Source organism: Astatotilapia calliptera, chromosome 16 (assembly GCF_900246225.1).
Source record: "Astatotilapia calliptera chromosome 16, fAstCal1.2, whole genome shotgun sequence".
NCBI classification, from domain to species: domain Eukaryota; kingdom Metazoa; phylum Chordata; class Actinopteri; order Cichliformes; family Cichlidae; genus Astatotilapia; species Astatotilapia calliptera.
Window position 1 is genome coordinate 10,063,548 of NC_039317.1, and position 13,677 is coordinate 10,077,224.

Sequence of the window (13,677 nt, forward strand, 5' to 3'; positions counted from 1 at the left end):
CAGTCATCTTTTTGTGTTCACAAGCGTTTTCAGTGAGCTGCTCATTGACAAGGCAGCTTCATGCAACCTCGTGGATATTACGTAAAGTGTTCATTAAAGCCTTCGCCAACATGTTCATGTGTGCCGTAAAACCAGTTTTACAGGCTTCTAATATCCTTCTACTGAGTGTACCAGTATATTTATATCAGCTAGTGAATAAGTGCCTAAGCTCTCTATCCTATCTGTTGACACGTCTCTGGGTAGAAGAGAAGCTTTTACAACTCGTGCAGCGCTTGCAGTCATCACTCATAATAAAGATGAAACTGAACTCAGACATAAATAGCAGCCTCTGTCTCTGGTTTCCTGCTTAAACTGTTTATTTGTTCTATTAATAGATAATAATTTCCTTTCTAATTGTAACAAAAGAGTGCGTTGCTATGGTAATGTATCAAACTGGGGGAGAGCCACAGGCTTTTGTGAGTTAGGTGGGGTACAATGAGACAATGGAGACATGAATTTAAAGCTTGTATCTCTTCCTCTTTAAATGACAGCATTCAGAGCGTTGGCAGGGAGGTGAAGAAATGTTGGCGCCCTCTTTGGCATAAGTAAAAATACTGTCATTTTCTCATAATGGCTCCAAAAAAGCTTGAATCAAAGCTGATTTTAGTCTCAGCATCCTGCTAATGTAAATTAGCTTTCATTTCATTGGATGTGGGACATAGAAAGGATGTATAGAATCACCTGTCAAATCACATTCGTCTTAACTGCTTATCTAATTCAGGGTCACTGTAGGCTGGGGCTTATCTCGGCCAGTTCCAATTGAAAGAAAAAAAAAAGAGGAATGCTGAAGAGGTTAGCTGACTTTGCCCCAAAGTAAAGTTTTAAAAAGCCTTTTTTCCTCCTAGAAGTTCTTTTTTTTTTTTTTTTTTTTTACCATTTTGCTCTTGAGGAATCATTCTATGGATTTCAACTCGGGAGTCTTTGAGTGTAACTAATTTGTCCATGCATATGAGGCCACCAGATCCATGTTGTATTTAGTATGCAAATAAAGGGGTCCTTCCTGTCCTTCTTCTTGTCATCTTTTCCAGATTAGATAATGCTAGAGTAGTTCCTTTTCTCCCCCGAAGGTTCTGTCTGTTTGATAGCAGCCTGCTGTCCACAGTTTTCAAAATATAATTTTCAAACTTTGCCTGGCAGTAGTTACCAAAAACACCTCAAGCTAATCATATCTAGGTGAAAATGGGGCCAAGGTCGGTCAAGGTTGATCGTCTTCAAACTTCGAAACAATACATTAGGCCTTTAGGGACATGAGAATTTGGGTTGGTTCACCTTGAAAGAAAGATTCCAAGAAACTATATCAAATAATATATCATAAGGACAGAGTTGTAAATCACATTATTTATTTTCTCAGTCTAACACCCTACAACATCACAATTATGCCTTAACAGCCGGACGTCATCATGTTGTAATAGAAACATCATAAAACATCAAAGTTTTAGGGGGAGACCCCATGATTCATGTAGTGTCTGAAACAAGCTGTTTTAGCTTCTTTGAGACAACTGTCCCCTTATTCTTTCATTATGTGAAACTCTGGACATGTTTAATGCGAACATGAAACACTATAATATAACATATGACAGCAGAATAAACCTCCCAACCAGAAGTGTATGGATAAGAACCTAAAATTACTGTCCTATTAGAAATTATCCACTACACGTTGATGATTTACATTTTGTGCATTGTTTTGTATTTACTTCTTTGTGTCTCAGTTCAGTATAGCTCCTGTAATATAATGGAATTCCCAGGTTGCTAGAAGAACAGTGAGAATAGACCTGAGAATAGCAGGATTATTAGTGGGAGGTGCTTAGGTAACAAATGTCCATGCACCAGGTGTGGTACACTTTTGTCTTGTTCAATGATGGGGTTGATTTAACAGAGCCCTCTAAGCTATGAGCAGTAAATGCACTGTGGGTAAGTTCTACACTTGCTGTAGTGGGTGCTTGTGTGTTATAGGAAAGCCAAGTTAGTCACTATAGCTGATAACTCGTGGGCCAGATGTTTTCTTTAGAGGTATGTCATAAACTTAGTTTAAAGAAAAACAAAGAAAACTGGTGTTAATGAAGTAACTTTTCACTCGTCTCATTTTATTTATACAGATCATTGTTAAAGCATTTCCTCGGGAATTTTAACCTCCAGCTTCCTCGAGTGTTGGCATTTATGTGTTTGGCAATTACTGAGCATGTTTGTTGCATTAATGTAATTGAATTCATGTATATGCCTGTTTATGCCTCTGCCGTCTTTTGAGCTTTTCCTTCAGTTTTACTTCCACCTGTCTCATCATTTTGATTGATTTCTTGATTTCTGCTTCAGTCTCCCTTCAGTCCTAGAGTGTCTGCGTTTGTTACTTTGTGTGCTTAAAATTTTTTGAAATTTACTTTGCTTTGTCTGCGAGTCTTGCATTTGGGTCCTCTTTGCCACAGCAGGGGACAGATTCATTTCTGTTTAGTGTTTAGTTTTTAAATGGAATAACTGACTATTACATACCTCAGATTTTACTCCATTTAATAAAAGAATAATGATAATGAATTTATGTTTGATTAATGAAATATTAACTATTTATCTCAAATGTCAAATGAGATTTATAACCTCTGTCTATTAAATCGAAGAGGTAAGCGAGAGTCGACCTGTGGGTGAGAGTAACTTACCGCTCCCCCTGTCTCCCTCCACTCTTGAGATTGACCAAAACCAGGAGTGGGTGAGTGCCTGGAAGCGGAGTTATCTGGATAGAGGAAGGACAGATTCAGGTAGCTGCTAACCAGCTTTATTTGCATCATGCAGAAATGACAGGTGCAGAGTGAGCGGCCAGCATACCTGGAGTGCTTGTCCATCTCCAGGGGAGAATTTAAAAGTCTGATTGGTGTCATCAGGGCTGGTGCTGGGAGGTGATTCCCCCTCCCCTCGCTTCACCCCAGAATGACGGTCCTGAGAATGAAGGTGAAGTGATTGACTGTGTACAGGTCACATTCATTAAATTAAATTAAATTTTAGTTGTAAAATGACAAATGTACCTAACCTAGTCTGTACGACCTGTCTCTAAAAAAACTAAAAACAAAATACAAATTAAATGTCCAAGTCCATGAAAAAGCAGCTGGATAGCGCAGTGGCAACATTAGTGTCTTTGGAATAATAGCACAGGATTCTGATTCCAATTACGGCATGCCATTCACCGAACAGTCATCAGATACCATACTGGAATAATAAACTGTCCACAGGAGACAGATGCTCCTTATGTCGAGATGCAACAACTCCTCAGAATGTACAGGTCTCCAGCTGAAGTCCAGCACCCTGAGGCTCTATGAGCAACAGACAGTAGGAGGGCGAAGATTATTGAGTGTCAGTTACAACTCAGCAGCAAAAAAATAAGCACCTATGAATACAGCAGGATGATAGCCCCCAAAGATGAGCTGCTCCAAGAGTGCCTCAGACAGCAAAAGACAGATGGTGATAAGGAAAAGGAAGAAAGAACTATGATGGAAGACCAAGCCTCTGCATGGGATGTACCATCAACAGACAGAGGAAAAAGCTGACATCAAGAAATTCTACCAGTGGCACGAAAAGAACCGAAGTAAAGGAAAGAACAGAGGCTCTGATCATGGCAGAATATATTCAGAGCCTCTGTTCTTTCCTGTTCTTATAAGAACTGGCCCTCAGCACCAGATTCACAGATGCAGGAGTCTATCATACAGTCAGGGCACAAACTGCAGATGCTCTCGAGGACCTAAGATTCAAGCTGGGGTAGTGTACACTGAAAGGTGCGACCAAGCGGCTGAGATAGTGTGCGTGAATATCTGTGCCACATGGGGACTTAGAAGTCCCCAACTCCTGATAGGAGACACCACCAAAGGTAGTTGGGAACATCAGGGCTAAGGTGCTGTAGGACTTTGAGCTCCAGACAAGCAGTTGCTGGACAAACAAGTGGTGGCTGACAGGAGCAGATGTTTACAGATGTGATAGATGTGGTGATCATTAGAAGCTTTAACCCTGAAACTGGAAGAGTGGCTTCAGCAGATTCCAGAAAGTGCTCTGGCACTCAAGCTTGATATGTATCAGTTTGTCACTTATGGATTTGTGTGAGAAATTAAAAAGTGAGGAGCATAAAAATACTCCAATAATTGTTTTCACCACTAAAACAATCACTGCTTTTAATAATATTTGCTGATTGTGAAAAAGACGAACGTGTTTGGAGGTTGTAACTCGGCCATGCGGTGACAAAAGGAAGTTTTATAAATAACGATTTGTCACGTTTAACACTGACTTCCTTTGATTAACCTTCCAGAACCTCCACAGGGAGGTTTTTAGGAAACATTCAGTCATTTCACACAGAACATGAAATAGTTGCATAGCCATACATAGCAAATGTATAATGGCCGAGCATTATATCAGCATTAACTCATTATTCCTGTCACACTTGCCTCCTGTCTGGTGTCGGGATACCAGTGGATGTGCAGTAACCTTTCAAAACTAGAACGGGGAATGTCACAATGGGTGACATCACTGTGGTGACATTACATCTAACTACTTGTATTTAGAGAGAGTTTATGTCTGTAAATGGGTGATTACATAAAGGTAAATCTCTCATTTTTAAGGTAGTTTTACTTTAAGAGCGAGAGACACAATATCAACAGAAAAATAAATACCTAAAAGTTATGAATTGATAAACTGATACCTGACCAAATGAGGTAAATGAATGCATCACAGAGTTTTCCTTAAATGTACTCTGTAGCTGCACGTCAAATGCACTGATTCTTATATAGCGCTTTTCTACTCTCCTGGAGCACTCAAAGTGCTGTATACAACACCCAATCACACCCATTCTCACAAGTGCTGACTCTAAACTGAGCTTTTCTAATGACATTCACACTCCGATGGATGCATCGGAGAGAAACTTGGGGTTAGTATCTTGCCCAAGGATACTTGGCATACAGACTGGAGGTGCCAAGGATCGAACCACAAACCTTCCGATCAGTAAGTGACCTGCTCTACCTCCTGAGCAACAGCCACCCGCAAATGCTTGATCAAATGCGTTGATCCGCATCTTCCGGGCAAGGACAGAGAGACTCAAGAGGAGCTTCTATCCCCAAGCCATCCGTGCCCTAAACACACACACCCGCCCTCTCACATCATCTATAATTGACTGAGACAGGACTCTTCCAGACACTAAACCAAGGAACAATGCACATTTCAATTCCTTTAATTTTAAATATGTTTATATTGTCTATCCTGTAAAATAGTCAGATATCTATTCATATTAATGTACAGAATTCACCTGCTTGCTGCTACTACTGCACATTCACCCAGTGTATATACTATATGTGTATATATATATATATATATATATGTATATATATGATGTTCTTCCTCTACACCCCCCCCCCCCAATTTTTGCACATGTCGAGGAGCGTGTCAGGCTACATTTCACTGTGTGTTATACTTGTATAACTATGCATGTGACAAATAATAAAGAACCTTGAACCTTGAAATGCTTGATCTCACCCTTATGGAGTAGGTCTGTTTTTACCTACAGAACTGCAGCAACTTCTCCAAACTTCTAAACTCTGACCACATATTTTTTGTTAAATTGATTTTTAAAGAGTCCAATAAATGTTAAACTGGTGAATTAAAACTATTTGAGTTTTTGCTGTATGCACGCTCTCGTACAGAGGAATGCATTCTTACCAAGACGACAGGGCAGATGTACGAGGGCAACAGAGTGTGGTCCCTCAAGGCTCCTCCATCACACTCTGGCTTCACATTAGATGCACACTTATTATGGAGCTACAACAGAGAGGAAAGCCAGAAACATAAGAACTGTGGGCGTCATCCATCTGTGAGACTGAGTCTGTTAAACACTACCAGTACGAAAAGCTATTCTTCTGAGGGCATTCTCACTAATGGGCTGTATTGACTGTTTGACAGGTCATATAGGACCAATCAATAAGCTATCACTTTGTATTTCTGAGCAAGATGTCTTTAATACTGATACAAGAGATTTGTGAGAGCTTTGGCTGTGGGTTTTTGATAGTCATGAAAATTCAAAGTCAGCACTGACACCTAGAGGATCTGAAGTGCAATGACAAGTAAAATATATATGAAGGTCTGTGTATTCATGTATCACATTATGGAGACATTACAGTTTCAGTTATGTTGTGGTTTGTCTGATAGTAGTTTGCAGAAGGATTAGGTATATACTAAGAGAAGTAATGTACATGGGGTTACTCAGTACAAGCTGTACTTCAGATACTTTAATTAGTTTCACTGCTAAAATAATTACTGCTTTTAATAACACTATACTAATATTTAGCTTTATGTTATTATGGATAAAACTCCCATCAGTATATAGATACCTGTATACACATGCATCTCCAGTTACACTATTAGAGTGACTGATCAATCAATAATTATCATCTGGTAATAAAATATATATGATTTTGATTATTAAGTACACCAAGTGAAGGTAAAAATAGCCTTAAATACCACCTTTCTCTTGCTAGCTTTTTGCAAGTCAGACAATAAATTTGCACAAACACGTAAAAAATGAGTAAAAAACTGTTTTATAAAGGAACAGGGAATAGAGGACAACAGTAACACAAACACTTAAAACTATCTAACCTGGCTTAAAATATCTATTTAGGCTGTGCAAACGTTTCTTTAATTGAATTATGTTCTTCATTTTCTTCGTTTTTTCTATTTAAGGAACTGTCATCCATGTTCTTAAGGCTTTAGAGCTTACTTTGCTTTCACTTTAGCTAAGCAGCCTTTCCCTCGTCTTCATCTTTGTCTATATCTACTGCTGTCTTCCTCTGTATGGCAGTGTTGACACTGCTGTGTACTTCTAGAGATTAATGTTTCCTGTTAATCGTTCATCTGAGTTTATATAAGGCAGCGACTCACAGTGATCTGACACCAGACGCAGTGCAGGCCAGTGAGGCCCTGGTAACATTTGATGCTTCTGTGACAGCGGTCGCACTTGGTAGGAGAGTTACCCTCCATCCATACATGCTGCATAGCCTAGAGAAACAACAGGAGAACGGGACATTTTTTATTCAAGTATTTAATGCTTTTCAATTTTGTATTCAATGGTGCATGCTGTTAGTTCAAATTCATTCATATTTTATTTCACAAATATTGCTGAACACCTTTTAAAAATATTGCAGAACTGGTTTCAAAATCTAGTAAATGTAAAGCAGCTATGAAATGCTGGTACTCCCCAGCACTGCTTATCTAAAGAGAAAACATGCATGAATAGAGCAACAGTAATAACACTAACAGATGAGGCACATTTTCTAAGCTAAAAGGCAAAAGCATCTCTGCTAGCCTCAAGAATTTTGCTGAAACCTTGTTGCACATATTACAAACTTGTTTTGTTACCTCAGCAAAGCTCTGATAACAGCGGTTTTACAGTTGCCACTAATAGTCACGTTTGCTATTCAGTATCTATCTGTAGATTTTTTTTCAAAGCACTTCAGTCAATTATACTTCCCATTCATGTGCTTATTGCTGTTCTATTAGTCATCTCTGCTGTAGAGATACGAGGAAATGAGTTGCACAAAATTATACAGTCACTGAAGTCCTATAAGGTGAGTATGATATGAAGTAAGATATTTTTTTTAATCTTGTAAAAGCTATTATCAATTTTTGCAAATTTCATTTTATTTATTTCATTTCATTATTTCTATTCACCACAGAGCACTGACAACATATCAAATGTTTAAACCCAGAAAATGTACAATTTAAAGAAAAAGTTCATTCATTTAATTAAAAATAAAAATTCATGCCATTAAAAACTCAATTTGAACAACAATGTTTCTCAAGAGAACTCTCATTGGGTCGAAGAAAATTAGAATCAGAATACTTTAATAATCTCTAAGGAAATTGCGTAAATTAGAAAAAGCTGGATTAGTAGGTTGCACTAAAAAGAAACAACTGGAGGAACAGTATGCAGTGAATTAGGTTAACTGGCAACAGGTCAGTAACACAAAGAGGTAGAAAAAGAACATCTTAGAGAGGCAGAGTTTCGTAGACGCAATGGTCAGCAGAGGTTTGCCAAACAATTTCAGAGATGTCAGATCTGAAAAGTCCTTTCCAGTTCAAAAGTTTTGAAATGGAGAAAACAAAATACGCGCTCACAGTGGAAATAAAAAACAGATTACCAAAACAGTTCATCGGTAATCCAATATATTAAGTTAATAATTAGAGAGAGACTTTGCTCGAGGCTACAATGAAGCTCTAATAAGTCCAAAAGGAAGGAAATGTGCTCTACAAAGCATAATCAACATGTGACCCGAGTCAGTGTAATCATTCTCAACTGCTTCAGCGTGTCAGTGCTAAAACACAGAGAACCTTACATGACCTCAAAGGCAATCCCATGATCCTCGCTGCTCTTTTAAAAGAGACCACGAGCCAGCAGGAATCTGCTCAACAGGCTGCTCGGTATTCCCGTCTCATTACCCAGCAGCAACACTGTGTGCAGAATGAACCCTTTGATTGTACTTACGTTGGTGTGTCTGCGTGACTTGGCGTAGGTGCTGATGCAGGCAGCGATGTCTTTGGACACACAGCGTTCATGTACTGTGTATTTGCATACTAAAAAAAAACAAGGGTAAAATTACTTTATATCATAAACAAGCTGCAGAATTGTTAAACAATCTTTCTTAAACCTATTTGTCTTGTCCAGTAACTCCAACTGAAAACATGACTGGCAGGGAATTTAATAAGAAGTTAATTACACTGAAGATCATTTCAATCTATAAGTGCTTGCAATCAACAGTGACAATAACATCAGCCCTTCAGAAGCGGTTCCTACATGGGAGAATTCAGTAATGAAATTACACATAATGACATCATTAATGCGTTTTTAATGCTGCCTGTGAGGACTTTTAATCGAAAACAACACTGACTCAGACACACTCAGGCACGATAAACGGCCTAAATTTCAGTCTGACATAGTGACAGTGACGCTGAGAGGAGGAAGTCAGAGCAGGAGAATAATGGACACCAGGAGACGCAAAAGCAGAAAGACCAACAAGGAGACGTTGGAAGGTGCAGAGACTCACAGGAGCAGCAGAGGCCCTGTTTGCGCACTCCGAGCAGCATGGTATGGCAGTAGTTACAGTAGGCTGGTTTGTTGAAGTGCTTGAGACGCCAAACATGCTGCCCATCTTCCTGCACATTCTAGGACAACACAACAAGAGTGAAAATTTAAATAGGACACGATTCATTCTCCTAACAGGACCATCCCAACTAAACTCGAGCAACACTTAATTTCAGTGATATACAGCATGTTTTCTCTCCTGAATAACTGATTTAGCATCTATACATACTCCTGTAAGAAAAACCAGGAAAGAAAAAGGCCATGTCTGAAAAATGAAGCCAGTGTGGAAGTAGCAAAAACTGCAAATCTTCTAAAGACCTCTTCAGGCTGGCTCCAAAAGAGAGCCAGTCTCTGTGTAATCCCTATATAAAAATGCCCAACGTGCATCTTAAAAAAACACGTTAACAGCCTGGAGCAAAAAAATTTTGTTGTTCTTTATGGAAAATGCATCCTTTCAGAATAACTTTTATGGTGGTTACATTTATCTGATCTTAACAAAGGCAGCGATTAGCAGTCAGGCTTGTAGCACTGTAGTCTCCATTTCCACCTGTAGAGAATCACTGTGGTGATCTCTTTGGACTGCTTTTCATCTTTGCTTTGATTCATCTTTGATTGTGTGTCCTCATTATGATCGGTATTTTTGTTTATGTGTGGAACTGTAGCTATGGTAACGTTTCATAACTCGAAAGTAATGAAACGAATAAGAGTAGTGTAATGATATTGACAAAGGACGTACAATGTGTTTTCTTTATTTTGATATATTAGATTTCAGAAAGCAACACTGTTACACAATCTGCAACTCAGGTGCACACAATAAAGAGAAAAGTCTAAAACAGGGGTCGGCAAACCTGGGAAGGGTTAACTGATGACTGGCCAGAGGGCATTTGCCTGTTGGGACTATGGTGATTTTTCATTTTTATGGGCCTATGATTTTATTTTTTTTATTTTTTAGTAACGGTATAAACAATGAAAGATGGTGGATTGGCCAGATGCTGGCAGATGTGTAAAAATAACTTGGTTGTTTGGTGGTGGCTATGGCGGAGCTTCCACAGAGGCCAGCAGGTGGATGAGGGAAAGTGGAGGTAGGAGGAGGAGAGACCTGAGGCAACAGGTGAACTGAACTTCAGGTAAGAAGTTATGACCTGCAGTCTATCTGGGTCAGATATAAACCAAGTTTAGGTGGAGTTTTCGTTGTGCTGACTTTTTACAGTCAGTTACAATAACTCGTACTGCGTGCTAGCTAGCATGACGGAGTTTCTATACAGCTGGGTGGGTGCTATGATGTTTCTGATAGTGAACTTCATAAGGTTAGTTAGTAGAGTTGCCAACCGTCCCGTAAAAAATGGAATCGTCCCGTATTCAGAGAAAATAATACGAGTTTCGTATTGAGCTGAAAAGAAACAGTTTGTCCCGTACTTCAGCTAGAATGAAAGAAAAGAAGCTGGAGTTATTCTGTCTTCACGCTGCAGCTGACTCTTCTTCTCTCATTCTTCCCCCTCCATCTCCTGTTGCTACTTCAATCATGAAACTGATCAATGATCAGCTGATCGGCTTTTCTCTCTTGTTTCTTTATCGCCCACTTTGCGCCAGAAAGAGGAACCCAGCGGATGTCGCGCTAAACAACAGCAGCACGTTTAAGCTTGATCAGCTGTTGTTAGAATTTGTTTAATATTAATTTCTAGCATCAGCTGATGTTTGCTGGAGCCACAGCTGTAAAAGCTGCTGGTCATGATGTCGATTTGTATATGTGGTGAGAGGGAAACATGAAGATGAAACCAGGAGATGTCCTTACTGAATCATCAGAGCTGAACAGGTGATGGAGAAACAGGTTTACCTTTTAGGTGACATGAATGAGTTGAAGGGAAGTTATGAACTGTTTCTGAGAGATAAATAACACCAGGATCCTTTTCTAAGTAGCTGACAGCTGGTAACTGTGCAGGGGCGGGTCTAGCAAAGTTTTGCCAGGGGGCCAGGTAGGGCATTAACAGGGAGAGGGGGCACAAAGAAATACTTTTCTTTCTTATTCTCATTTAAAATGTCTAGCTTTTATTAAATAATTATCTGAAGCTTACAACCAAAGTTTTTATCTGACGTAAAATGTATAGAAATCATACATATACCAACAAGATTTTACATCACTGTCACAACAGCATTTGTTTTCATTCCAAGGCTTTATAACTTTATTACCTGGTGGGCCGGTCTCTAGTCAAAATGCCCGGGCCGATTTTTTGTCCCAGTCCAGCCCTGGGCACGACACGCAGTGAATTAATCTGAGAAGGTGCATTAAAAAACAAATGGCCGGGCCAGCGGTGCACATTGCAAATTAGCTTGCATAGACAGATTAGTTGTGCCGCTTCTTAATGACGGTATCTTAGCTAACAACTCCAACTACCAGATTCAACTTGTAATTGGCTAAAAATTAGGGACGTTGCTAGCTGGCAGTTTTTTCAAGCGATGTTGAAATTTCCACATTTCGACACTTCAAATGCTTCAGCGCAGCATCAGCATTCGTAGACTCGAGACTGATCAAACCAGAAAGCTTTAATGAGCAGCTGGATTTGTCTCGCAGTAACTGGCTGAGTTAATGCGACATTGAAATGCAGCTGATTGAAATAAAAACCTTGACTCTGTGGGGGTCAAAGTTTGCAGAAATACAAACGCAGCTGGAATCCATATCTGTGCGTGTTCATGGAGCTTGCATTTTCACCTGCTGGACATCACTACCTGACAAGTTTAACTGTCTTCAGAACATTGCAGAGGCCTTATTGACAGTATTTGGCTCTACATATCTGTGTGAGCAGATTTTCTCTCACATGAGTGTCCTCAGGCAGCCGTCTGAATGCTGGACACTCAGAGACCTGTGTCTCTGAGTGGGAGACCAGAGATCACATTAACATGTGTGTCTCTGTATTAACAGACATGCCATATTGGCCCAGTTTATTTTTCTTATCATTGTTGTGAGGAGACCATAAATAGCGTTTGTATTTTCTGTTGTACAGTTCATTTGCTGTTATGGATAAAAAGTGTCTTTGTTTTGTTTCAAAATAGCTGATAACTATTCGCTGATAGTTGCCAACATCTGCAAACAAATATAATTCTATTAAGTTGTTCTATATAGTGTGTAACTGTTAATATAGAGCGTTATTAAATGTATTGCTAATGCAATCATATGGCACATTGACTTCTGAGGAAAGTTTAGATGGCACTCATCATCAGAAAGGTTGCCGACCCCTGGTCTAAAATCTAAAACCTTAACAGTTCGTGTAGGTGAGTAAGAACCCTACAGTTCAATACAAAAACACCAGAATAGTATAGAAATGCTTTCAAACACTGCAAGAACAAAGTAAACATACACTTTTCCAAGCACATACCGTATCCATGCCCAGCAGGACAAGTAAAGGGATGGTGGTGAGGCCTCCTCTGATCCACTCATCTAAGGTGACCGTCCCATCTCGGTCGTAGTCGATCTCTTCCATCATCTCTTTCAATATCTAAAGATACACAGGTACACTTCAGCCCATAAGTATTTGACTATGATACATATGTCTGTAATTTTGCACATCACAGTGGATTTTAGATCAGGCAAATATGACGCAACTGAAATGCAGAGTTAGTGTAATAATTCCCTCTAAATGTCAGAAAACCTCAGAATAAAGTGGGATAAAGTGGTTTTTATACATTGTGTACAAAATTAGATATATGTTCTCACTGGGTCTTAACTTTACTTTACTTTTTGGAATTAAAATCCACTTTATGGGTGTCAGCTTAGGTTTTGGGAGACATCAAGGATGCATAGACATTCGCATAGAGGCCTCAATAGATGTTTCTCTTTCTGTTCACCATCAGACTTTATTGCAACTGGGAGTGTGTTTGCTCACCGGTCGTAGTTCTGTTGAATCCCACTCCAGATACTCTGCCACATGCACCATCTGATTAATGATGCGATCCAGCTCCTATGTAAAGACAAAGCATAACTTACAGGACAGAGAAACTATCATTTTAGCTTTTAGAATAGCTTCTCATTTCAAGCACAGAGCAAATACCAGTCTTTTCCTGAACATGTTTTTTAGCCATTGTTATCGGAATTGTTCCGAACATGAAATGCAAAGTAAAACAAAGTCTGAATGTTTTATGTATTTCCCTCTTTGTATAACCTGTATCTGTCTGTTTATGTGATCTCTGTGACACGTGGCTAATATTAAACTTAAGAGATCCATTACAGATGATCTTATGTAAACACAAGGCTGTCACTGAATGTCGAGGTTACTATTCTTGGAGCTGCTGTGTACAAAGTGAAAAGAGAAGGAACAAAACACAGAGACGGAAAGACAGGGAGAGGCTGAGAGAGACGGAGAGGAAACATGAGGGAGATGCAAAAGCAAATGGAGTCCACTTACCGAGCTGTCCAGGACCCCATTGCCGTCTGTGTCGTACAGCCGGAACATGACTAGAGGGAAAGGAGAGAACAGAGATCCCATGATGACTCAGATAATTAGTAGCTCTCGGAAGCTGAAACATTCATTCCTGGACTCTATCCAGATGGCCAC

The 13,677-nt window shown here is 39.5% G+C and overlaps 1 protein-coding gene across 4 annotated transcripts in view; it reads right to left on the minus strand.

Annotated features, from left to right (window-relative positions):
- Positions 1-13,677, minus strand: part of dgkg (diacylglycerol kinase, gamma) — a 161,611-nt gene that overhangs the window by 90,059 nt on the left and 57,875 nt on the right. For all 4 annotated transcript variants that reach the window (XM_026145634.1, XM_026145635.1, XM_026145632.1 and 1 more), the window contains 9 exons: positions 13,528-13,577; positions 13,009-13,083; positions 12,502-12,621; positions 9,093-9,210; positions 8,534-8,622; positions 6,931-7,047; positions 5,716-5,814; positions 2,851-2,961; positions 2,685-2,758 (listed from right to left, as the gene is read on the minus strand). In XM_026145634.1, coding sequence (XP_026001419.1) covers positions 2,685-2,758; positions 2,851-2,961; positions 5,716-5,814; positions 6,931-7,047; positions 8,534-8,622; positions 9,093-9,210; positions 12,502-12,621; positions 13,009-13,083; positions 13,528-13,577 — 853 coding nt within the window. The remainder of the gene's footprint in view (positions 1-2,684; positions 2,759-2,850; positions 2,962-5,715; positions 5,815-6,930; positions 7,048-8,533; positions 8,623-9,092; positions 9,211-12,501; positions 12,622-13,008; positions 13,084-13,527; positions 13,578-13,677) is intronic.